The sequence below is a fragment of the Staurois parvus genome, unplaced genomic scaffold (genome assembly GCF_062004578.1).
Source record: "Staurois parvus isolate SC_StPar_1 unplaced genomic scaffold, SC_StPar_1.0 ptg000813l, whole genome shotgun sequence".
NCBI lineage: Eukaryota > Metazoa > Chordata > Amphibia > Anura > Ranidae > Staurois > Staurois parvus.
Window position 1 is genome coordinate 3,165,822 of NW_028318609.1, and position 26,325 is coordinate 3,192,146.

General features: G+C 43.8%; 1 protein-coding gene across 4 annotated transcripts in view; it reads left to right on the plus strand.

Moving 5' to 3' along the window:
- The window catches only part of LOC149444142 (uncharacterized), a 114,562-nt gene that overhangs the window by 32,938 nt on the left and 55,299 nt on the right, over positions 1-26,325 (plus strand). For all 4 annotated transcript variants that reach the window (XR_016306552.1, XM_089654899.1, XM_089654897.1 and 1 more), the window contains 2 exons: positions 1,047-1,082; positions 24,464-24,516. Coding sequence is in view for 3 of the 4 variants with exons in the window: in XM_089654899.1 (XP_089511025.1) it covers positions 1,047-1,082; positions 24,464-24,516 (89 nt within the window). In the remaining variant the exon portion in view is untranslated. The remainder of the gene's footprint in view (positions 1-1,046; positions 1,083-24,463; positions 24,517-26,325) is intronic.

Here is a 26,325-nt window from a genome sequence, read left to right on the forward strand (position 1 = left end):
ACACTGCTTTGCATGGCATAGCACAGCCATGCAAAGCAGTATGCTTACAGTGAAGCACACAGACACAGCCCCTAGTAAAACAGCACACTGTTAAGCCTTTGATCGCCCCACATGTTAACCCCTTCCTGCCCAGTGCCATTAGTACAGTGTCAGTGCTTTTTATTAGCACTGATCACTGTATTGGTGTCACTGGGGAAGTCAGTTCCCCCCAGTGTCAGAATGCCCGCCGCAGTCTATATATACCGCCATTTGTAAACGCTATAACTTTCACGTAAACCAATTAATTTACTTGTATTGGGATTTTTTTTTAGCAGAGACATGTAGCAGAATACATTTTGGCCTAAATTTATGACAATTTGATTTGTTAAATTTTTTACTGGACATGTTTGATAGCAAAAAGTCAAAAATATTGTTTTTTCTCAAAATTGTTGGCCTTTATTTTTTTTATAACACAAAAAATAAAAAATGCACAGGCGATAAAATACCACTGAAAGAAAGCTCTATTCGTGGGGAAAAAAAGGATGTAAATATAATTTGGGTGCAGCATTGAATGACTGCACAATTTTCAGTTAAAGTAACGCAGTGCCATAATGCAAAAAATGGCCTGGTCAAGAAGAAGGGGTAAATCCTCTGGAGGGCAAGTGGTTAATGAGGTGTATTTCCTAAACACAGGAAATCTGAATCTATAAGAACATTTCCATCCTTTTGAAACACTTCTGTTCTGTGAAGGCACAGATCCACTATGTTTATATAAAGGGCAGTTTACAGAGTTACGAAAATCAGTTATACGGACAACATTGTGAAGGACTGCAAGAAACATGTACAATACTACATTATGCTTGAAGATTCTTTTGGGGACAGCATATTGAGTTGTTAATCAGAGCAGCTGAAAATCAGTCTGAGCACAGACAAATATACAGAGCTGTATCTACTAACTTGTGCTACATTTGGCAGAGGATTCTGGGATTATACATACATAAACTTGTCATTGCTGGCTATCATTTAGTAATTAAAGGCACATGTGTAACTCTCGTATCTTCCTGCAGAATTCAAGCTTCCTGGATGAGAGCTGGCTTTTACCGGTACACTTTATCCTTCTCTTTATTGCTGATTTATGTGACACGTCTTCCATGGTGGCTTTGAATTTGTCTGTTAAAAAGTATTTCATAGCTGTAGTTATAACCCTGAGTTTCCATGCCATATTAAAGTGGAATTTCATGCCACAGCTAAAAGAAAATATCCTTTTACTCCAGGTATGTTTCTATTGAACTCAGGGGTGTGGAATTTTTTGAAAAAACTACTTGTCCAGGGACTAAATCGGTGTCCCAATCTACTTGTCCTGATAAAAATAAATACATTTGACCAAAACCGTATTTAAATCTGAAGTGCTTTATGGAATGTCTGGGGCTTTTAAAAACAAAAGGGGCTTTATGGTGACTTAAATGTTTAGTAATTTTAACATTGCGCTGTTTATCTCCTCCCCTCCCTTTGCTGCCCCTCTCCAGCACTGCACGGGACTAGCAGGGAGGGGAGACTGCAGGGACTAGCAGGGAGGGGAGAGACCTTGCAGTGTAATGAGCACCAATTGGCTGCTCGTCAGGAAATTGGCATGTTGGACTTATCCTTTATCCCTTTTGCTGCCAGAGCTGTTTTTGCGTTTTTTGCACACATTTAAAAAATCATTTTAAGTTTAAAGATTACATAAAACCCCCAAATATGATATATTTTCTGAAAGCAGAGACCCTAAAGAATAAAATAGCGGTAGTTCCAATTTTTTATGTAATACAATTTTATCACAAAGGTCTAAGAAATGCAAAATTTCAGTAAAAAAGACACTTAAGTTAATTTTAGGGCACAAAAAGCAATACATTATTAAATTTTTTGTAAAATATAAAAGTTGAGGTTGCATTGAGAGAATAGATATCCAACATGTCAAATCTTAAATTTGCATGAAACAGCAACAAACTTTAGTACCCTAAATTTTCTATAGGTGACGCTTTTAAAGCTCCTTATGCAGGTGCCCCAGCATGTGCTTTTACATTTGTGAGTGTGTACATATGTGGGGGTGGGGGGCCTTGAAAAATTTGGGTTTGATATGTTATGGTGCAACTTACATTTTAAAAAATAAAAAATTTTTTACTTCATTTTTTTTATAACATAGGTAACAAAAAGTCCCCTATGTGATGATTTTTGGTGACAGGTTCTATTTTTTGAGACATCCAGGGTCTAAAACACTCCGGATGTCTCTCCTGTGCTCCCATGAATGTAATGCAGTGCACATCGCACTGCATTACATTCTTTCCTGGCCGAGAATCTGGCAACGGGGACCTGGAAGTGACATCACATCACTTCCGAGTCAGGACAAAAAGGGGAGGGGAGCGGACGTATCCGTTCTCTTCCCTCCTCTATAACCGCATCCCGAGATACCACCAGCACCCGCTGACTGGTCCCGGGGTGCAGATGCGAAAGCGGAGCCCGGGACATATAGCGGGACCCGGGGGGTTTGGGGGGGCGGCGGATGGCACTGTGGGCTGTGTGGAAGCAATCGAGCAGCAGCATTGCCACCTGAATGCTTCCACCTGACAGGTATTTCCTTTTGGAATAAAGATTATACTTAAATAGAAAATGATAATTTTAGTCATCCCTGCCAGTGTTTCATGTTCCAAAACAACTTTATTAACCACTTCCAGTCCGGACACTTTTACCCCCTTCCTGACCAGGGCAATTTTCAGCTTTCAGCGCTATCACACTTTGAATGACAATTGCGCGGTCATGCAACACTGTACCCATATGAATTTTTTACCATTTTTTTTGAGACAGATGAAACTTTATTTTGGTGGTATTTATTCACCGCTGGGATTTTTATTTCTTTTGCTATGTAAATGAAAATGTCCCAAAATTTTGAAAAAAAGTGTTTTTCTTATAAAATTTTGCAAATAATATTTTATCATAAATCTTGGCCAAAATTTATTCCGTTATCTTTTTATTAAAAAAAAAAATAAGCCAAATTAGTTTATAACCAAAAATTATAATTTTTAAACATTTTTTTTTTTTACATTTTTATTTTTTTTTTTAATATTTTTTTTTTTTTACATACAGTCACCCTAGCAGTACAGTGTCACAATGGTGACACTGTACTACTTTTGGGGGTGATGAAGATTTTTTTTTTTTTTTTTTCACACTGATTGCTTTTACACCCATATAGGATGTAAAACAATCATTTCTCTTTCTCTCTGTCTGCATTCTTGCAGCCATTGAGAACTACTGAGTGAGCTGTGATTGGTCACAGCTTGTCACATGGTACAAGGCTGTTGTGAATAGCCTTGTACCATGTGACCTCTGTGATCATTCACAGATTTCACACGTAGTAAGCAATGATGTCAGAAGTGGTCACTGGCCAATCAGTGATCACATGATTGGGACCCCGTACAGAGGTCCCATCCGACGATCAGTGTTTCGCTGTGTCCTCGGCACCGGATCGCGGTGCTGCGAGCTCCCAGGGAGCGCGCACAAGCAGGGTGTGGGGAGGCCGTTTATAAACGGTCACCCGACCCTGCAGTGCCACCGTCCGGCCGTTTTATATACAACAGCCGGTCGGGAAGTGGTTAAAATAAAGCATTGGGAAATAATCGGGGTTACATTTCGAATAAAGTATGCCAACTACTGTTACAGAAAAATTGTTAATTCAACGGAAGAGTACTGTACTGTTGCATCAGTCATGTACCTCCGTTTTAATAGTAAATGGGTAAGAAATGCCTTACTGTTAATGCAAATCAAGCATAGCAGTTGAGCACTGTATTCAGCGGTTGCCTCAAAGATAAGTGGCTGTTTGTGCCAGCCATCTGTCCCAAACCTTGTTGTATTTGTTGGGGCATCCTCTGTGTGTATGTAAATCATTTTTTTTTTATATGGAAGGGTGGTGTTTACCTCCTACACCCATGTCTCATATGTGGGGGGGTTGTCTGCATCCAGTTTTGCACAATCACTTTGCAGGCTATAAACAGTGTCTCTTGTAGACATATGGTCAAAAACTTGTCCATGTTGGGCTGTGGGAAGAGACCAAGTAGGCAAGGCCTTTGGTCCAGGGGCAAAGGGGCACCCACATGGTCATGCAAGAATCTAACATTCTGAGCCCAAAAGGTTTGTACCACGGGGCAGGACCAGATGAGGGGAAAAAAGGTGCCCCTGACCTGTAGACAAGGTAGACATAAAGAGTTGTGGGAAGGTTTATAGCAAGACACACAGACTGGAGTCAGATGTACATCCTACACAGGGCTCATCTGGGTCAAGAAATCAGAGACTTTGGGTGAGACCATTTTATAGTTATCCAAAACTTTCTCCCAATCCACCTAAATCATGCTGTCACTTAGTTTTGACTCGGTAGGCCAGCTTGGTTGCAGATGGGGTTAACAGGGTATTATAGAGCATGGATATTAATTTAGCAGGTTCAGAGCCCAATATTATCTCTGTCAATGGTAGGGGATAATGTGGGGGAATACCATCAGAAAACTAAGCGGGCAGTGCATGTCACAATTGCATATATCTGAAAAGCATATAGTTGGGGAGGGAGAACTCGGCTTGTAGTTCAGTGAATGTTTTGAGACCACTGGTTGTATATAGCTGATTGAGGTATAGAATCCCCTGTGAGGCCCACAATGTTGGGTCTTGAATAAGTAGTAGTTCTGGTAAATGGTGATTGTGCCAGAGTGGTGTATGACTATGAAGGGTGGGATCCGTCTCTTCTGTGTATGGCCAATTCCCAGATGGGTTGATGATGGCATAAAATGCTATCTTAGGCACATAGGGGGTTGATACCTCTAGCTCCTCTGAGGATCGACTGCAAAGGTGTATGGGCTGGATGGCTGCCTGCAGACCAAATTAGACCTTCGCAAATCCAATTTATCAAGGTGGTAGAAGTGAAATAATTGGGCAGCTATTTGTAGAGATCGAAATTGGGCAGGGCCTCATCACCTAAGGCTGTGGGGTTTATTAATATTTGCCAGGGCAACTTTTTCCTGCCGCTTCCCCAAACAAAAGAATTTAAAAGGGAGTCATTGGTTTTGAAGAGTTTTAGTGGCAAATACAGGAGAGTGCCAAATGGCATATAAAGGTTTAGGTAGCAGAACCATTTTAATTATATTGATCCTCCCCATAACACCTAGGGGCAGCTTTGCCCACATTTGGGTTTTTGTTTGATTACAGTGAATAAAGGTTCAACATTTTAAGGAGCTGTATTCCCGCAGAGAGTGAGAGACTGACACCCAGGTATTTAAATGAGTCTACACAGGCAAGGGGCAGGTTGGCCTGATTCGTAGCTGATGAAAATTGGTCAAGAGGAAAAATTTGGGATTTTTCCCCATTGATGCATAGTCTGAAGTGAGCTCCCAGTTGATCAATAACATGCAGTGCAGAAATAAGTGAAGGCCATGGATCTTCCAGATAGTGTCGTCTGCATACATGCTTATCTTTTCCACCATAAGGCCTGATCGTAAGCCACTAATACCAGGATGAGAACATGGCTAACGGTTCAGCCACGATTGTGTACAGCATTGGGGAAAGGGGACATCCTGGTGTGTGCCATGTCTTAGGTGAAAGGAGTCTGACACCCATCCATTGACAGAGACTTTAGCCACAGGGGATTGATACACTAATTGTACCCACTTAATATAATTTGGACCAAACCCGTACCTCCCCAGACACTCCCAGCGGTATCCCCACTCCACCAAATTGAATGCCTTAGAATGCTGGTGGCACTCGAGGATATTACCTACATTTTTGTGTGAAGCCTGACTATTCATAAATAACTGCCAGATGTTAATTGAGGTGTTCTTACCTGGCATAAAGCCGGTTTGATCCGAGTGGACAAAGGATAGGATGACACGGATTAAGTTGGAGGCTAAGATTTTGGCCAGGATTTTACTATCTACCTGTAGCAGGTAAATGGGGTGGTATGATTCGGGTAGGAGTGAGTCCTTACCAGGATTCAGGAGGACAATTATTAGGGCCTCGCGTAGAGTGGAGGGTAGGGCTGAGGTGTCAAAAATATCAGTATACAGGGTTAAGAGTTGTGGACTAATGGTGTCGGCGTAGGTTGTATAAAATTAAAGTGGAAGACTGTCTAAACCGGGGGATAACGCTGTTGAGTTCTCATCTATAAGCAGGGGAGCCTCCAGAAGGGCCACTTGTTCTTCTGTTAAACAGGGAAAGTCTAGTTTGTGGAGAAAGGCATGGGTGGAGTGGGTCACCTGGGAGGTGTATAGATTAGAGAAATAAGTATGAAATTCTGCAGTAACCAGTCTAGGATTGATAATAAGTGGAGCATAGAGTGACAACCACTGGGGGTCTATGATCTTGGTGGACAAGGTATGCCAGGAGTTTGCCCACATGTTCTCCATGTTCAAAAATGCATTGTTTGCAAAAAAGGAATTGTTGCTTAGCTTGCTCTAAATGCAATTGATTAGCAATACGTGCATGCATTTTAAGAGTGGTAGCTAGGTTGGGGAGGGGTCTCTCGCAAAGGACTCTTTCCAATTGACTAAGTCTATTCATAGCTTGTGTGAGTACTATCTTGGTGGCAGATTTTAAACAGAAGATACGGGAAGTAAGCAAAGTACAGGTATGCAGTTTGAAGGCCTCCCATACGACCCTTGGGGATGCTGTAGCAATGTTGGTTCAGAAAAAATATTGCCATCTGATCTCCAATTCCTCTGGGTCTCCCAAAGCCCATAGCAAAAGGGGTTTAAGCACCACAATGGTGTTGCTGAGGGAACCCTATATAAAGTTGTGACAAGTAGGAGAGTAATCTGAAAAGTCCACATCTTGTAGTACTGGAAGCAAAGTGCAGGAAAGAAAAATAAAATCTATTCTGGACATGGAGGAGTATGCCCTGTAGGAGGGATATTTATAAGACCAGGAATAAGAGAGGGCAAAGCCCGTTAAGAGACAGTAAAGTTTTGTTGGTTGGCTAAGAGAGGAAGTAAAGGGTCCCTGACTTGAGCAGTCCATACTAGCATCAAGAACTATTTTGAAATCGCCCAGCCAGACTGTGGGTGTGGCTGGGTGTTGTGCCATAAAAGCTAAACCTTTATTTATTACTGTAGAGTTGTAAGGGGGAGGGTTATAACAAGCAATAGTTAGTAATGGGCGTCCACAAACCTGGGTGTGCAAAAAAAAAAAAACATTTGCCAAGCAGGTCCAAGCTCACCAATAGCAGTTCAAATTGTACAGATTTCGCCACCGAAGTAGGGAGAGTGGTTGGCATGGTAAGCCCAGCCCACCCAGGGGTGTTTAAGGCCTAGTTGCAGCTGGCAGGTTATGTGTGTTTCTACTAGTACAATGATATCCGCTCGTGGATTTTGAGAGAGGTTACAGCTGAAAAAGTTTCAGCTCATCATGAAGCTCCCAAACGTTCCAGGTTAAGAATTTCAAGATGGTCATGCTTGAAACTGGTCAAATAAGAAAACACAGGGTGATTGTAGACCGACCTGGCAGAGTACAGTGCTTTAGCTCACAGACATGAACAGAGGCAGACATAATAACAAATACAGTTCTAAGAGTGTAAATGGCATAAAATAGGTATAATAAAGATTGGTATTGTACAACAGGTATAATAAACCCTTTCCCATCCCTCACCCTGCTCTCTGCCTCCCCAACATAGCCAGAGCATATTTCTCCCAAACATTAACAACCAACATGAGGTACAAATGCATCCATAGTGAAGTGCACTGTTCATCTGTAGGGTAAAGATGCCTGGACTATCCGGGCAATCTTGAGGGGGTGAACCTTCGCTGAAGGGTGCAATAGAGTATGGAGCACAGGGAAATCACACCAGTCAATGATCTTCAAAGGGTATGGTGCTGTTGTCCCGAGAAAGGAAGATCTTCGTTGTGGTATCAGAAGTGTGTAGAAATCACATACATAAAGGGACAAACATTTGTATAGAGCCTCACGGTCCTCAAAGAAGTGAATACGGCCCTCAACCGCCACTCGGAGCTGAGCTTGGTACACCATGGCGTATATAAATGCTGAATATGAAGCTGGCATTTGATTTTGGTGAAGCGGAACCTCTGTCATTGGTCCTCCGCAGAAAAGTTCGGGAAGGCTGCCACTTTGATGCTCTGGAAAAGGATGCTGCCCTTCTCTCTCGCCAAATGTAGCACAGCATCTCAATCTCTGTAGTTGAGCATCTTGGCAATAAATATGTGTGGCATTGTGCACGGGGTGGTTTGTGGGTGGGCATGTGTTGCACGCTCTCCACCACAAACATGGTGGAAAAGGCAATTCTACCATAATTGGTGGTCAGGAGATTCTCCAGAAAGGTGGTGGGATCAGAGCCCTCTGCCTCCTCTGGGAGACCCACAAACCTGATTTAGCAGCGACAGTCTATTCTCCATGTCGTCTTGCTTTTGGGTAAGTTGTTCAATTTGGCACTGCACGTTTTCAGAACACTGGTGTAGCAGGTGCAGTAAGTCCTCTGCCTGGCTGATGCGGGTCTCTGCCTCTGTCACCCTGTCTCTCAGCTTATGGAAGTCTTGGCATATGAGAGACATATCAACCTTGACTTCCTCAATTTTAGTGGCTTGACACGTGGATGTTGCTTCCAGAACATGGTGGCGGCCTGGGATTCAGAGTCCGAAGTAGAGGTGTCACCATCTTCCCCCAAGGCTCCCACTCCTTGTGCAGAAATGTTTCAAGCTTGGAGCTAGGTTCAGACACTTTGAGCAGGGGCGACATGATGGGTAAGGTGGTAAGGTCTGCGGGAGCTAGGATCAGCATGTGAAATGCATGATTTTAGCCAGGATATTGAGGAAAGGATATGGTGAAGACAGAGCTCTTTTCTCAAGCGTCCTACTCCATCATGCTCCAGGCCATGCCCCCTCCCTGCCAGTGTAAATAGTTTGTCTCCTCCCTGTAATTGCAAGGAAGCGTGTTCTTTTGAAAAACAGACTTACTGGCTAGATCACAGATGAAAAATAAAAAAGAGAGCCTAAAGAAAACTAATGCAGCCTTCACATCTAAGAATTGGTAAGCTGCTATAAATGAAATGTTTGCTATTGCGTTTAATACTGCTTTAAACGTAGGCCATGTTGTGGAGACCCTAGCATAATTCTGTGCATAATGCTACCATACCACTGCATTGTAAATCAGTCCCATTGTATTCCCCTCTCCCTTGCTAATGTTTCACAGAGTAAGGTAGAAGTCGGTGATTTTGAACTGATTAATAATGCACACCTTCATTTACAATAGCTGGTTTAGGTCAGGCTGGGCAGGTCATCACCATGACTCAGCCTCAGTCAATATTTAACAGTTTATTTTATTCATTTAGTGCTGCAAATTCTTAAATGCTTTACAGTGTACATAGACAATTGAACTGAGAGTCTCCTAAGAGCGCTTATAGTTTCCCCATTTAGACTGGCCATACACTGCTCAGCTTTCAGCCAATTCCTGCTAAATCGGTTGAAATTAGAGTTTTGGTAGCTCTATTGAGACACCCCTTCGCTCAACAAAAGTTGAAGGAGCTGGTGTGGAAATTCTCATTGAAACAGTGCTTGCATCCAGTCAGATGCAAGCACTGTTTGTGGATTCAGAAACCACTGGATCAGAGCCTATTGCATACAATTGCTGCCAGCTGACATTTCTCTAACCACACTATTGGCATGGATTGGGAAATCATTTGATTTCTCTAGTTCAGTGCATGAACTTTAAAAAGAGAATTTTGAAGCATGTATGGCCAGCTTTAGTCATGCAGACATGCATATACTCTGTTGCCAAAAGTATTGGGATGTCTGCCTTTACACGCACATGAACTTTAATGGCATCCTAGTCTTAGTCTGTAGGGTTCAATATTGAGTTGGTCCACCCTTTGCAGCTATAACAGGTTCAACTTTTCTGGGAAGGCTTTCCACAAGGTTTTGGAGTGTGTCTATGATGAATATTTGACCATCCTTCCATAAGTGCATTTGTGAGGTCAGGCACTGATGTCGGACGAGAAGGCCTGGCTCGCAGTCTCCGCTCTAATTCATACCAAAGGTGTTCTATTGAGTTGCGGGACTCTGTGTAAGCCAGTCAAGTTCCTCCACCCCAAACTTGCTCATCCATGTCTTTACGGACCTTGCTTTGTGCACTGGTGCGCAGTCATGTTGGAACAGGAAGAGGCCATCCCCAAACTGTTCCCACAAAGTTGGGAGCATGAAATTGTCCTAACTGTTTTGGTATGCTGATAACCTAAGGGTTCCCTTCACTGAAACTAAGGGACCAAGCCCAACCCCTGAAAACCAACCCCACACCATAATCCCCCCTCTACCAAACTTTACACTTGGCACAAATGCAGTCAGGGAAGTACCGTTCTCCTGGCAACTGCCAAACCAAAACACATCCATCAGATTGCCAGACAGACAAGCGTGATTCATCACTCCAGAGAACACGTCTCCACTGCTTTAGAGTCCAGTGGCAGCGTGCTTTACACCACTGCATCTGATGCTTTGCATTGCACTTGGTGATGTAAGGCTTGAATGCAGCTGCTCGGCAATGGAAACCCATTCCATGAAGCTGTTCCATGAAGCGGACACACTGTTGTTGTGCTAATCTGGAGGCCACATGAAGTTTGGAGATTTTTAGCTATTGACTCTGCAGACAGTTGCAGCACGCGCTGACCCGGCTCTGTCATTTTACGTGGCCTACCACTTTGTGTCTGAGTTGCTGTTGTTCCCAGTTGCTTCTACTTTGTTATAATACCACTAACAGGTGACCGTGGAATATTTAGTAGCAAGGATATTTTATGGATGGACTTATTGCACAGTTGGCAACCTATCACGGTACACACTTGAATTCACTGAGCTCCTGAGAGCGACCCATTGTTTCACAAATGTTTGTAGAAGCAGTCTACATGCCTAGGTGCTTGATTTTATACACTTGTGGCCATGAAGGTGATTGGAACATCTGAATCCAATGATTTGAAGGGCTGGCCCAATACTTTTGCCAATATAGTGTATGTGTACAAGGACCAGCTTACATGGAAGTCAACTAACCTATCAGTGGAGAGAAAGGAGCATCTGAGAACACTCAGAAGAAACTCTTAAAGTGTATGTCGGGGTAAAATAAAAACATATGTAGTACAACTCTGCAATGAATACCAATTTATTTCCCCATCTTGTATCCCTTTAAAGACCCCTCAAGTACAGTAAAATACCTGTTTATCTGCCAGAAATGCCCTCAGTGCCTATATCCTCTTGTGAGCTGACAATGCACAGCATGTTTGTGTACTGAGTGGTGTTGGTCCTGCTCAGTTTCCTTTGCTAAACTACTCAAACCATCCCTATACTTTTTCACTACAACATAGAGATTAATCATTCTTTAGTCCTAAAATAACAACTAGGCGAGCTAATTAGACTTCTTGACATACTATAGGAAGTGTGCAGAAGATATAGAACAGTTCATAATTTCTGACATTACCAATAAATACAATGTACTTTCCTATCTATTTACTAATATATAAAAACAGTTAATGTTGATTGAGAGAGTTTACAGTACAACCATAGGCAAACATTTTTTTTTTTTTTTCATTTTGGATAGAGCAAGGGAGGGTTATAACTAGAGATGAGCGAATTATTCAAAAATTCGGTTCGGCTTATTCGCCGAATTCGCCGAATAAATTCGCTTCGAGCCGAATATATTCGCTGCGAATTTAACTTATAAAAAGGGTGTTTCTAGGCTTCAGAGAGCCTTTATATTAGTGCAGAACACTGTACCTTTAATTTAAATGCCCTTGGAGTCTGCTGGGGAAGAGAAATAATACTGTCAGTCAGTATGACATGCAGATGTGTGCCGTCGATCTTAGAATCACCGCACACTTCACTCATTTGGGCAGTCACGGGGCCAAAACCAGAGTGTGGAGCCACAGTGTGGCGGTGGAGGCAGCAGCAATGGGAGGCCATACAGCACCCTATGACAAAATGGAACCCACCAGCAGTGTGAGGAGACCTGAAAGTGGCACATGGCAGAGTGTGGCGATGGAGACAGCAGCAATGGGAGGCCGTACAGGGACCCATGACACACTCTGGACCTGGCAGCAGCATGAGGAGGCGGTACAGGGGCCCATGACAGATTACAGGCCTGGCAGCAGCATGAGGAGTCGGTACGGGGGCCCATGGCAGATTACGGGCCTGGCAGCAGCATGAGGAGGCGGTACAGGGGCCCATGGCAGAGTGGCGGAGCGTAAGCAGCTAAAATTGAAGGCCATACAGAGGCCTATGTTAAAAAGTCCCCCCAGCAGCAGCGTGGGGAGACGACTATCAAGAGTCCAATGGCAGAGTGGCGGAGCAGAAGCAGCTTCAATTTGAAGGCCATACACAGGCCTAGGTTTAAAAGTCCCTCACAGTTAATTCCAATAACGAACTCTACTCCTCCGTGCAATCTACTTACGAGACCCTGGGCAGGTCTGGGTCCAATTTGTGGTAGAGACTGGTTTTGTTCAGCCATGCTTGAGCGAGTAATAACAGGTCTGTGCTGCCCTTTGGTGTCTGGCTTAATGCGCACAACACTGAACGTCCCAGCGTTTGTCAACGATTTGCCGTTAAGTGATGCAAACCCGCTGAACCACGTTCATGAGGAGCCGGTACAGGGGGCCATGAATCAGTATGGACCTGGCAGCAGCGTGAGCAGACGACAGAGGCACATGGCGCAGGGTGGCGGTGTAGGCAGCATTATTCTGAAGCCATACACAGGCCTAGGTTAAAAAGCGGAAGCCGTCAGCAGCGTGAGCAGACGACAGAGACACATGGCGCAGGGTGGCGGTGGATGCAGCAGTATTCGGAAGCCAAACACAGGCCTCGGTTAAAAAGCGGAAGCCGTCAGCAGCGTGAGCAGACGACAGAGGCACATGGCGCAGGGTGGCGGTGGAGGCAGCAGCAATGGAAGGCCATACAGCACCCTATGACAAAATGGAACCCACCAGCAGTGTGAGGAGACCTGAAAGTGGCACATGGCAGAGTGTGGCGATGGAGACAGCAGCAATGGGAGGCCGTACAGGGACCCATGACACACTCTGGACCTGGCAGCAGCAAGAGGAGGCGGTACAGGGGCCCATGGCAGAGTGGCGAAGCGTAAGCAGCTTAAATTGAAGGCCATACAGAGGCCTATGTTAAAAAGTCCCCCCAGCAGCAGTGTGGGGAGACGACTATCAAGAGTCCAATGGCAGAGTGGCGGAGCGGAAGCAGCTTCAATTGAAGGCCATACACAGGCCTAGGTTAAAAAGTCCCCCCAGCAGCAGTGTGGGGAGACGACTATCAAGAGTCCAATGGCTGAGTGGTGATCCGGGAAGTCAGCGTTGTGATTGCAGATGCAATGCAGAGATTCTATGAGGTGATGCCGTGGGTGCGAAGAAGATCAATGGCTGACATCTAAGTTACACAGGGGAGTACCTTTATCCGCTTGTAACATCAGGAAATCGGTGATGGCCTTTCGCTGTTCGTAAAGGCGGTCTAACATATGTAGGGTTAAATTCCACCTTGTTGCAACGTCGCAGATCAGGCGATGCTGTGGAATTCCGTTCTGCCGCTGCAGCTCAAGGAGGGTGTGCTTTGCGGTGTAGGAATGGCTGAAATGCATGCAAAGTTTACGTGACATTTTAAAGATGTCTTGCAGTGGGATGGTGGATTTTAGGAACCGCTTGACAACCAGATTGAACACGTGAGCCATGCATGATGCATGGCACAACCTTCCTTGACGCAGAGCAGACACCATGTTCTTTCCGTTGTCGGTCAACATGGTTCCGATTTTCAGTTTGCGCGGAGACAGCCATCTGTCGATTTCTCTGTTCATTACACTCAGAAGTTCCTCCCCTGTGTGACTACGTTCGCCAAGGCATACCAGGTGCAGCACAGCGTGACACCGTTGCGCCCTGCACATGTGATATGCCGGTCGGGTAATGGGACTTGGCACGGGGGTGGCGGCTGAGGACACGGCGGAAGAAGAGGTGGTAGAGGCGGACATCTTTGCTGGACCAAGGACGTGCAAACGTGGAGGCAAAAGCGGCGTGACCTGTCCAAGTTGCTGGTGCGGCTGTGCCGGCACCACGTTCACCCAGTGGGCCGTAAATGACATGTACTGTCCCTGACCGTAGTTACAGCTCCACACGTCGGCGCTGCCGTGCACTTTGGCAGAGACCGACATGCTCAAAGACTGGCCCACCATCTCTTCTACATGTGAATGCAGGGCTGGCACTGCCTTTTTGGCGAAGAAATGCCGGCTTGGCACTCTCCACCGCGGCGCGGCACAAGCCATCATTTCTCGGAAAGGTGCTGAGTCCACCACTTGGAAAGGGAGGGACTGCAGCACCAGCAACTTGGACAGGAGGACGTTCAGCTTCTGCACCGTCGGGTGCGTGCTCGCAAACTGTTGTCTCTTGGAAACGGATTCCAAGAAAGACTGCTGACGGAATCCGTGAAGAGGAGTAGCAGGAGAAGGAGCATCTGAACGAGCGGAAGATGCCAATAAGCGACAACTCCCCTCAGCAGAGGTGTTGGAGCCTTGACTGGCTGATAGAGGGCGATTGACGTCGGGTGACGGAGCAAGTAACGGAGCGGGTGATGGAGCGGGGGCTGGGGCAGGCAGAACCGCCGTATCTTTATCACGGTTTTCCCAGGCCACCGAATGGCGACGCTGCATATGCTGACGCAACGCTGTAGTCCCAACATTGGCCCCCTGGCCACGCTTGACTTTCTGGCCACATAGTCGACATACGGCTACGTTTACTTCCTCGGGCGGCTTGACGAAAAATTGCCACACCGCCGAGTAGGAAACTTTGCCCCCGCTACTCCTCACTGGCTGACTGCTACTTCCTCCGTGCACACCGGCACCACTACTGGCCGTGGTGGTAGGCTGCAGTGGAGCTGGTGCTCTACTCCGTGGCCGTTTGGCTCCACTGACACTGCTGCGACCCTGCTGCCTCCTGGGCAACCCACCGACTGTTTTGCTCGCTGGCAAGCTGGCACCCTCTTCTCCTGATGATGCGGAAGCAATAGCCTGATGACGACGAGGCTGCCAAGTGCGATCAGCCTCATCATCGTCAATTAGGGTCTCCGCGTCACTACTAGCCCCCTCGGCTGCGTGTGGGTCAGGAGACAGACCTGTCTCTAGACCGGCTACCGAGCCACTCTCCTCGCCAGTACTTCTTCGCCTGGCTGCTGAAGAGGCGGATGTCTCCCCCCGTTCCTGACTGCCCTCTGTTAGCTCTTCCTCACTGTACAGTGGGGCTGAGCCCACAGCATGCGATACTTCGCTTGGTGAGGGAACACCAAAGGACAGGGGCAGGTCGAGGACACGTGATTTCAGTGGGCTTGCTCCCGGGCCATGCCAACTAACGGTTGTGTCTGACGTACCCACCGACCGTTGGCTGTAGGTGTCAGAGGTGACCTGGGAAGAGGAAGACGACCGAGTCAACCAATCGATGACGGCAGGGTTGTCGGTGGAGACACGACCGCTGGATGACACCGGGAGCACTGGCCTCTGGCTGCGACTAGTGCTGCCTCGACCCCTTCCTCTGCTGCCACGTCTGCTCGCTCCTGAAACATTGCCTCCTCTGCCACTCCTCTGCATGTTGTCTGACATACTCTTTAATTCAATAAGCACCCCAAAAATAAAACCGGATTTAACTCTTTGAACGTACAATAGTGGTTGTGAAGCAGAAAGTCAGTTTATTTAGCACAATCGGTCAATTGCAGCTTGCCGTTGGCTGTAAACTGTACGTTTATGTCACTGGAATGCACTAATCACCCAAAAAATATTACCGCCAGCCGGCGTGTAAATGGATTTAACTCTTTGAACGTACAATAGTGGTTGTGAAGCAGAAAGTCAGTTTATTTAGCACAATCGGTCAATTGCAGCTTGCCGTTGGCTGGAAACTGTACGTTTATGTCACTGGAATGCACTAATCACCCAAAAAATATTACCGCCACCCGGCGTGTATATGGATTTAACTCTTTGAACGTACAATAGTGGTTGTGAAGCAGAAAGTCAGTTTATTGTACACAATCGGTCAATTGCAGCTTGCCGTTGGCTGGAAACTGTACGTTTAGGTCACTGGAATGCACTAATCACCCAAAAAATATTACCGCCAGCCGGCGTGTAAATGGATTTAACTCTTTGAACGTACAATAGTGGTTGTGAAGCAGAAAGTCAGTTTATTTTGCACAATCGGCAAACTGCAGCACCAACTGTGCACGACAGCCACCAAAAAAAAAAGGGTGTATGTCACTTTAAATTTTCGATTCTTTGATAGCTGTGGCCCTAAGTAACGATTCTGTGTCCCTGAGTAACGATTCTGTGTCCCTGAGTAACGATTCTGTGTCCCTAAAGTCTCTGTGGCCCTATCTCTGTCCCTTAATACACACAGGTCTGTCTCTCTTGAATGACCGGAGGCTAATGGAGAATTCTAAGATGGCCGCGATTTATAGCTCCACCATTACACAGTGCTGGCTGGCTGCTGATTGGCTAATGCGATCACATGTCATGAATGCATTATGGGTCAGCGCGCCTTGTCTGCGCGCCTTCCCAGAGATCCCCGCCCCATCTTCTCTGTCCATTTTCTCCATCGCCACACATGTCGCCGCCATTTTTGGGAAAATTTGATTCGTGCATCCGAAGTTTGCTAATCTTCGGATTCGTCGCGAATAGAATTTTTCCAAATCTTCGGAACGAATTCCACTTCGTCATGTTCGATTCGCTCATCTCTAGTTATAACCCCTGTCAGATTTTTTTTCACCATCTGTGTCCCATTGGGGAGACTTACCTTTTACTTCCTGTCCCATAGACAATTGGGAAGTGAGAGGAAATACCTGCAAATTAAGGGAATTCCTTGGGGACCCCCAGATCACTAGAACGAATGTCCCCATTGGAAGATTTCCCCTCCATTATTTTTCTGGGGACAACCCAAAACTTGGGATTTTGTTTTACCTTCACTTTCAATGATAACAGTAAACAGAACAAATAGAGATGGTGAATCTCCTTAACAGGGGCACAAATGGCAATACAAACTGACAGGGGGTTTAATCCCTCTGTACCCTATTTAAAACTATAAAAAATGTTTTGCCTTTAGTTATATTTTAATTCCACTGAAAGACCAGAAGCCCAGTGCTTGATGTTTGTTTTGCATAACAGTCATCAAAATTCATTGGACAAAAAAATAAAAAAAATCCACAGGGGGAAACGGGCAGCATGCAAGCAAACCTCTCCATATCCCAGAGCAGTGTTTTTCTACCAGTGTGCCGTCTGAGTTCCCTTGTGGTGCCACAAGAACTGTCCCCAATTTACCCTGGATTAGCCCAATGAGTTGCTTGAGGCTTTAGGGTCAGGGGTAAAGCATCATTTATTGCTATGTTGATGGAGGCTGGCTTGCTTGTACCATAGCACTGCATAACTCTGATCCAGGGCAAGCGGCATACAGGACCACCCCCAGCAGTCAGAAGACAGAAGTCCACCTCCTCCAGTCCTCTACCACCTCCTGCCCTTTGCTACACCGCTAGAGCCAAAAGTAGGGCTCTGATGTGAATACAGGACTGTGTGATTGGGGGGGGAGCTGTGTAATGTGTGGTTGGGGACTCGTGTGATGGGGCATCCAATGTATAGGAATGACTCTGGTATGATAGGGGGCTCTCCTGTATAGGAGGGTCTCTTCTGTATAGAAAAACTCTATTGTGATAGGGGGCTCTCCTGTATAGGAGGGTCTCTTCTGTATAGAAACAACTCTATTGTGATAGGGGGCTCTCCTGTATAGGAGGGTCTCTACTGTATAGAGACAACTCTAATGTGATGAGTGGCTCTCATGCACAGGAGGGCCTTTGATGTGAATGGGGCTCTCATGTATAAGGGGCCTCTGATGTGATGGAGGGCGGTCCTCTCAAGTATAGGGGGATTGTGGGAACCCTGGCATAAGGGAGAACTCTGATATAAAGGGGCCTTTGATGTATGGGGGGGCCTGTGATGTGAGGCCTCTGATGTAAAGGGGGGCCTCTGAAGTTAATTTTCATCAAGGCAGTTGTATGCATTGTCCAAGGCTCTTGTTTCCCATTGATAAGTAACATTTAAGTTTTTTTATATTTGACTGGGAAGTTGTGAGATTTTGGATACTTTTTAAAGGGTACCACCCCTGAAAAAGGTTGAAAAATGCTGCCCTAGGGTCAGAATGACATATTGGGGTTGATTTACTAAAACTGGAGAGTGAAAAATCTGGGGCAACTGTGCATGGTAGCCGATCCGCTTCTAATTTCAGCTTGTTCAATTAAGCTTTAACAAAAAAAACCTGGGACAAACAGAAAAGGAGAGCAGCGCCGTTCTAAGTGTAGCATCAAAGCATTATTTGCAACTCACCATATAATGGAGATAAAAGCGCTCATCTAGTCATGTAACACTTCTGCAAAAAGCCAACTAGTCCCATGATCCCGCTGTGGTGGATACCGAATGGAAGTGCTGGTGGCTCACCGCACTTCCTGGTAGATCCGCGTCTACCAGGAAGTGATGTCAGAACAGGGAGAGGAATCAGTGGGCGTAGTGCGTATTCAAAGCATGCATGCTCCTTCATCAGGACAAGGGACCTTCCAGGAAGTGCTGGGAGCCATCAGCACAGCCAGGAGCTCCTTTCGCTATCCACTACAGCGAGATCATGGGACTAGACCGGCTTGTTGTAGCGACGTTACATGACTAGATGAGCGCTTTTATCTCCATTACTTTGTGAGTTGTCTATTTGTTTCCAAATAAATAACATTTGATGCTACACTTAGAACGGCGCTGCTCTTCTTCTCTGTCTGTCCCAATGCAGAGTCCTTCCTAGCTCTACAGTGCGCCAGACATCTCTTTTCCTTTTTATGACCAAAGAAAACCTGGAAGCTGATTGGTTGTTACAGCTGCCCCAGATTTTGTACTCTCGTTTTAGTACATCAACCCCACTATGTTTTCCCTAGTTATAGAACAGGTTTTTAGAACAGAAAATTTGGGTTGAATATAAATCTGCACATAAACTACTCAATAAATACAGCTCTTGTCAATTTTTGCTGTCTGATTAAAAAAAATTTAGAATCATACATACTACTCCAATGTAAAAAAAAAACATTTTTGCCACATGGATGCCTTTTACCCAGCATGCATCTGTGAAACTTGGACATGAGCTTCAAAAATGCACCAAAATGCAATGCAGATGTATTTTTGGTTTGTTTTTGATGCGCATTATATTCATTTCAATGGGGATCTGCACTCCTTCTTTCCTTTTTTTTTTTTTCTCAAAATGGTACCAACGATGCAGCATGCAGGACTTTTCAAAATGCACTGTACCTGCAGTAGTGTGAAGAGTCCCATAGGATTTAAAGGGATTGCATTTTTGCTACATTTTTATCACAGTAATAATGCATTTGCCATAATCAAGCAAGCTCTTTATATAAGTTTGGTATGTATTTGCTAAATCTCTTGATTGTTTCCAATAAGACCTGCGCTTAGTTGGATTATTCATTTCAGTATTTCTATAGTGGTGATAACAAAGAGAAATGAGTCATTCAAGCAAATGGATTTTAATTGCAAAATGTACAATACACATCGGGATTGTTGAGATTCAGTTAGGATTTCAGACTGTCTAATCTTAATACTTAAGTATATAGTGCCTTGAAAAAGTATTCATACCCCTTGAAATTTTCCACATTTTGTCATGTTACAATCAAAAACGTAAATGTATTTTATTGGAATTTTATGTGATAGACCAACACAAAGTGGTACATAATTGTGAAGTGGAAGGAAAATGATAAATGGTTTTAAAATTGTTTACAAATAAATACCTGAAATGTGTGGTGTGCATTTGTATTCCATCCCCTTTACTCTGATACCCCTAACTAAAATCTAGTGGAACCAATTGCCTTCAGAAGTCACCTAATTAGTAAATAGAGTACACCTGTGTGTAATTTAATCTCAGTATAAACACAGCTGTTCTGTGAAGCCCTCAGAAGTTTGTTAGAGAACATTAGTGAACAAACCACATCATGAAGGCCAAGGAACACACCAGACAGGTCAGGGATAAAGTTGTAGAGAAGTTTATAGCCGGGTTAGGTTATAACAAAAAAATACTAAGCTTTGACCATCTCACAGAGCACTATTCAATCCATCATCCGAAAATGGAAAGAGTATGGCAGAACTGCAAACCTATCAAGACATGGCCGTCCACCTAAACTGACAGGCAGGGCAAGTTGAGCATTAATCAGAGAAGCAGCCAAGCGGCACATAGTAACTCTGGAGTAGAGTATATCCACAGCAGAAATCTTAGTCATGCACTCCGCAAATCTGGCCTTTATGGAAGAGTGACAAGAAAACCATTGTTGAAAGAAAGCCATAGGAAGTTATGTTTACAGTTTGCAAAAAGCCATGTGGGGGACACAGCAAACATGTGGAAGAAGATGCTCTGGTCAGATGAGACCAAAATTTAACTTTTTGGCCTAAAAGCAAAATGCTATGTGTGATGGAAAATTAACACTGCACATCACATTGAAAACACCATCCCCACCGTGAAACATGGTGGTGGCAGCATCATGTTGTGGGGATGCTTTTTTTCAGCAGGGACAGGGAAGCTGGTCAGAGTTGATGGGAAGATGGTTGCAGCCAAATACAGGGTAATCTTAGAAGAAAACCTGTTGAAGTCTGCAAAAAACCTGAGACTGGGGTGGAGGTTCACCTTCCAGCAGGACGATGACCCTAAACATCCAGCCAGAGCTACAATGGAATGCTTTAAAGCACATTTATGTGTTAGAATGGCCCAGTCAAAGTCCAGACCTAAATCCAATTGAGAATCTGTGGCAAGACTGAAAATTACTGATTCACAGATGCTCTCCATCCAATCTGACAGAACTTGAGCTATTTGGCTAAAAAGAACGGGCAAAAAGTTAACTCTCTAGATGTGCAAAGCTGGTAGAGACATCTCCCAAAAAGACTTGCAGCTGTAATTGCAGCGAACGGTGGTTCTACAAAGTATTGACTCAGGGGGGCTGAATACAAATGTACACCACACTTTTTAGATTTTTATTTGTAAACAATGTTGAAAACCATTTATCATTTTCCTTCCACTTCACAATTATGTGCCACTTTGTTTTGGTGTATCACATTAAATCCCAATAAAACACATTTATGTTTCTGATTGTAACATGACAAAATGTGGAAAATTTCAAGGGGTATGAGTACTTTTCCAAGGCACTGTATGTAGACCCTCCTTGTTAACCACTTGCCGTCCGCCTGCTGTTTATAAACGGCAGGGCGGTGGCAGTCCAGGGGCGGGTTGCCGTTCATAAACGGCACCCGCCTTTTCTAGCTGTGTGCGCTCCCTGGGAGTGCGCAGCACCACGATCCGGTGCCCGCTGTGTCCTCCGGACACAGTGAAACACCGATCGTCGGACGGGACCTCTGTACGAGGTCCCAATCATGTGATCACTGATTAGCCAATCAGTGATCACATGCAAAGTAGTAAGCAAGATGTCACTTGTGACATCATTGCTTACTACATGTGAAATCTGTGAATGATCACAGAGGTCACATGGTACAAGGCTATTCACAACAGCCATGTGACAAGCTGTGACCAATCACAGCTCACTCAGTACTTCTCAATGACTGCAAGAATGCAGAAAGAGAGAAAGAGAAATGATTGCTTTTACATCCTATATGGGTGTAAAAGCAATCCGTGTAAAAAAAAAAAAAAAAAAAAAAAAATCTTCATCACCCCTCACAAGTAGTACAGTGTCACCAGCAGTCTTTCCCATGATTGTGATTCCTACTGAACCAGACTGAGAGACCATTTAAAGGCTCAGGAACCCTTTGAAGGTGTTATTGCTTAATTAGCTGATTAGAGTGGGACACTTTGAGCCTAGAATATTGCACCTTTTCACAATATTCTAATTTTCTGAGATTGTGGATTTGGGGTTTTCATGAGCTGTAAGCCATAATCATCACAATTATGACAAATCACGGCTTGAACTATCTTGCTTTGCAGGTAATGAGTCTATCTCATATACTAGTTTCACCTTTAACCACTTCCCGACCGGCCGTTGCATATAAACGGCCGGATGGTGGCAGTGCAGGGTCGGGTGGCCGTTTATAAACGGCCTCCCTGCACCCTGCTTGTGCGCGCTCCCTGGGAGCGCGCAGCACCGCGATCCGGTGCCCGCTGTGTCCTCCGGACACAGTGAAACACCGATCGTCGGACGGGACCTCTGTACGAGGTCCCGATCATGTGATCACTGATTGGCCAATCAGTGATCACATGCAAAGTAGTAAGCAAGATGTCACTTGTGACATCATTGCTTACTACGTGTGAAATCTGTGAATGATCAGAGGTCACATGGTACAAGCCTATTCACAACAGGCTTGTACCATGTGACAAGCTGTGACCAATCACCGCTCACTCAGTACTTCTCAATGAGTGCAAGAATGCACACAGAGAGAAAAAGAAATGATTGCTTTTACATCCTATATGGGTGTAAAAGCAATGTGTAAAAAAAAAAAAAAAAAAATCTTCATCACCCCCCACAAGTAGTACAGTGTCACCATGGTGACACTGTACTGCTAGGGTGACAGTATGTAAAAAAAATAAAATAAAAATAAAAACTAATAATATAAAAAAATAAAATAAAAATGTTTAAAAATTATAATTTTTGGTTATAAACTAATTTGGATTTTTTTTTTTTACTAAAAAAATAACGGAATAAATTTTGGCCAAGATTTATGATGAAATATTATTTACTTGCAAAATTTTATTAAAAAAACACTTTTTTTCAAACTTTTTGGACTTTTTCATTTACATAGTAAAAAAAAAAAAAAATCCCAGCGGTGAATAAATACCACCAAAATAAAGCTTTATCTGTCTCAAAAAAATGGTAAAAAATTCATATGGGTACAGTGTTGCATGACCGCGCAATTGTCATTCAAAGTGTGATAGCGCTGAAAGCTGAAAATTGCCCTGGACAGGAAGGGGGTAAAAGTGTCCGGACTGGAAGTGGTTATAATAAAAATAACTGGGGCCTGGTTGTAATAATTTTTCCTATTTCTAGATGTAGACCTAGGGCTCCGTGCACTTCACAATGTCTTCTATTTTGTATATTCTTTTGTTCTATTTCCATTACAATGTCTGAACAAGCTGTAAGAGGATTACCAGTTGGCAACTACTTTGTCTCTATTCCAAGGACATGTTGATTTTCTTATCTTACGCTTATTTGCTTTGTCTTTATTATTTGAATGTATCCCTGTCCAATCAGTAAAATGTTATTGAACATAAAAAATATATGTAGACCTAAACAGGAAACATCTCTTATTTGCTTCCTTTTTGTCTGATAAATACACAATTAAAAGTGTTTTTTGTCATATTTATTCAATAATTGCAAAAAAAAACCCTCCAAAAAACTTGATCTTGCCTAAAATCCAATGAGTTTGTAATGACCTGTATTCTCTGCCTTAACTGCCTGTTGAAATTTAGCATTTCTTTGCAGAATACCTCCCCCTTATGATATGGAGAGGTCTTCTATAGTCCTAAAGCACTTTTTGTCCTTGAGGGATTATGCTGATCCTTCATAGATACAGTACAGCGAATGAGTGTTGTCACCCTAGGAGAGGAAGTGTATTAAAATCACTGGGTGAAAATGAAGGAAAACAATAACGAATGCAGTCACCACATCTAAAGACTGGTAGGCTGCAATGTATTCCATTTCTGTTCTTAGGTTTATATCAACTTTAATGAAATGGTTGGTTTTAATTAAAGAGGATTTATCACCTTCCTTAGTCTGCTATAAAGTATCTCCACAAATGTAATTGATACATTGTTTGGTTTATTCTTCAAAGAAATTCAAGAAGTAACATTTAAAGTGTATGTAAACCCTAACAATGACCTTCTCTTACAGTTTTTGCTCCATTTTGGTCTGTTAATTATACCATTGAAAGCATTTTGTTACATCTGTTCAATAAGAATATCCCTGTTGATCCTGCCAGAAATCTACTGCTGTTTGGTATACTCTGTATTGGTATCTCAGGCAGTGTTATCAGTCCTGCTCAGTTCACCTCTGTGGACTACAGAACACCTCCCTTGAATGGAGATGAAGAGAGGGGAAGGAGCTCTATAGTCATAACACATTTCCTGTCCTAGGGTGACTACACTGTTCCTCCATAGATACAGTGCTGTAAGTGAGTGTTCTCACCTGAGGACAGGAAATGTTACTGGCAGGATCACCAAGTGAAAATATTGGAGAAAAAGCCATAATTCAACCACAACATCTTAAGGCTGGTAAGCTGCAATATTGCACATTTTTATTTTTGGATTTCAATGTACTCTATTGGCAGATCAATGCATTTTATTTTATCTATCTTTTTGCTACTGTTCTGGAAAACTATGCAGGTACTGTTAAGGCAAGGTGGCCTTAGCAGATATCTAGAATAAAACTTCTTCTGCTGTGCCTTCTAGGTGTGTGTCGTATATCAGACCGTGCCATGTCGGGAGCTGGGAATGGTATTGAGGTGAACTATACATCAATTTCTCTATACGTTATCATGTGTGGGACCTGTGAGGATATACTATGAGGAAGGGGTATTGAATTAAAATTCAAGGATGTCTGGTCACTAAACTTTTCTTCTGGCCGAGGTCGGAATCTCATGTTTGTGCTATCACTCAGAGTATAGTCACTGTATGCCTATCAAAAAATGAGAAATGTACAATTTCCATAGCATTTCAACAATATTTATTGTCCAGATTCAGTTACGACATTAAACATGTGGACAGTTGGAACTAGGATGGCTTTACATTTACTTATGTCTTTGTATGGAATACAATCAACTATCCTTAGCAGAAGCAACATGGAAACAAATAACTCTTTAATAAAACATAAAAAGCACATCCATATTTCAAGTAAAAGAAAATAGCACCTTCTGACTTAAATAACTAAAGGTGTCAATCTGAACTTGCACACATTATCCTGTTTTCATTCAATTGTTTTGAAAGATGCCCAACAGAGTGCCCCTTAACATACAATGTGGCCATCAGAGTGACCCTTAATATAAATGTGCCCATCAGAGTGGCCCTTAACATACAATGTGCCCATCAGAGTGCCCCTTAACTTAAAATGTGGCCATCAGAGTGTCCCTCAATATAAATGTGCCCATCAGAGTGCCCCTTAACATACAAATGTGGTCATCAGAGTGCCCCTAACTTAAAATATGGCCATCAGAGTTCCCCCTAACATACAATGTGCCCATCAGAGTGTCCCTTAATATAAATGTGGCCATCCGAGTGCCCCTTAACATACAATGTGCCCATCAGAGTGCCCCTTAACATAAAATGTGCCCATCAGAGTGCCCCTTAACAAAAAATGTGCCCATCAGAGTGCCCCTTAACATAAAATGTGCCCATCAGAGTGCCCCCTAACATAAAATGTGCCCATCAGAGTGCCCCCTAACATAAAATGTGCCCATCAGAGTGCCCCCTAACATAACATGTGCCCATCAGAGTGCCCCTTAATATAAAATGTGGCCATCAGAGTGCCCCCTAACATAATTGTGCCCATCAGAGTGTCTCTTAACATACAATGTGCCCATCAAATTGCCCCTTAAGATAAATGTGCCCATCAGAGTTCCCCTTAACATAAATGTGCTCATCAGAGTTCCCCTTAATATAAATGTGGCCATCAAAGTGCCCCTTAATATAAAATAAGGGGCATGCTGATGGGCACATTTTATATTAAGTGGAACTCTGATGGGCACATTTTATATTATGGGGCAATCTGATGGGCACATTTTTTATTAGGGGGCACTCTGATGGGCACATTTTATATTAGGGGGCACTCTGATGGGCACATTTTATGTTAGGGGGCAATCTGATGGGCACATTTTATATTAAGGGACACTCTGATGGGCACATTTTATATTAGGGGGCACTCTGATAGGCACATTTTATGTTAGGGGGCACTCTGATGGGCACATTTTATATTAAGGGACACTATGATGGGCACATTTTATGGTAGAGGGCACTCTGATGGGCACATTTTATGTTAGGGGGCACTCTGATGGGCACATTTTATATTAAGGGACACTATGATGGGCACATTTTATGGTAGAGGGCACTCTGATGGGCACATTTTATGTTGTGCCCATCAGCAATACCCTTTAACATTAACATTAAATTTGGCCATTATTATTATTATTATTATACAGTATTTATAAAGCGCCAATAGTTCGCTCAGCGCTGTACATTACAGAGGGGGACAGAACATGTGACAGAACAATACCAATACAATGCAAAACATGAGGGGATTGAGGGCCCTGCTCTTTCGA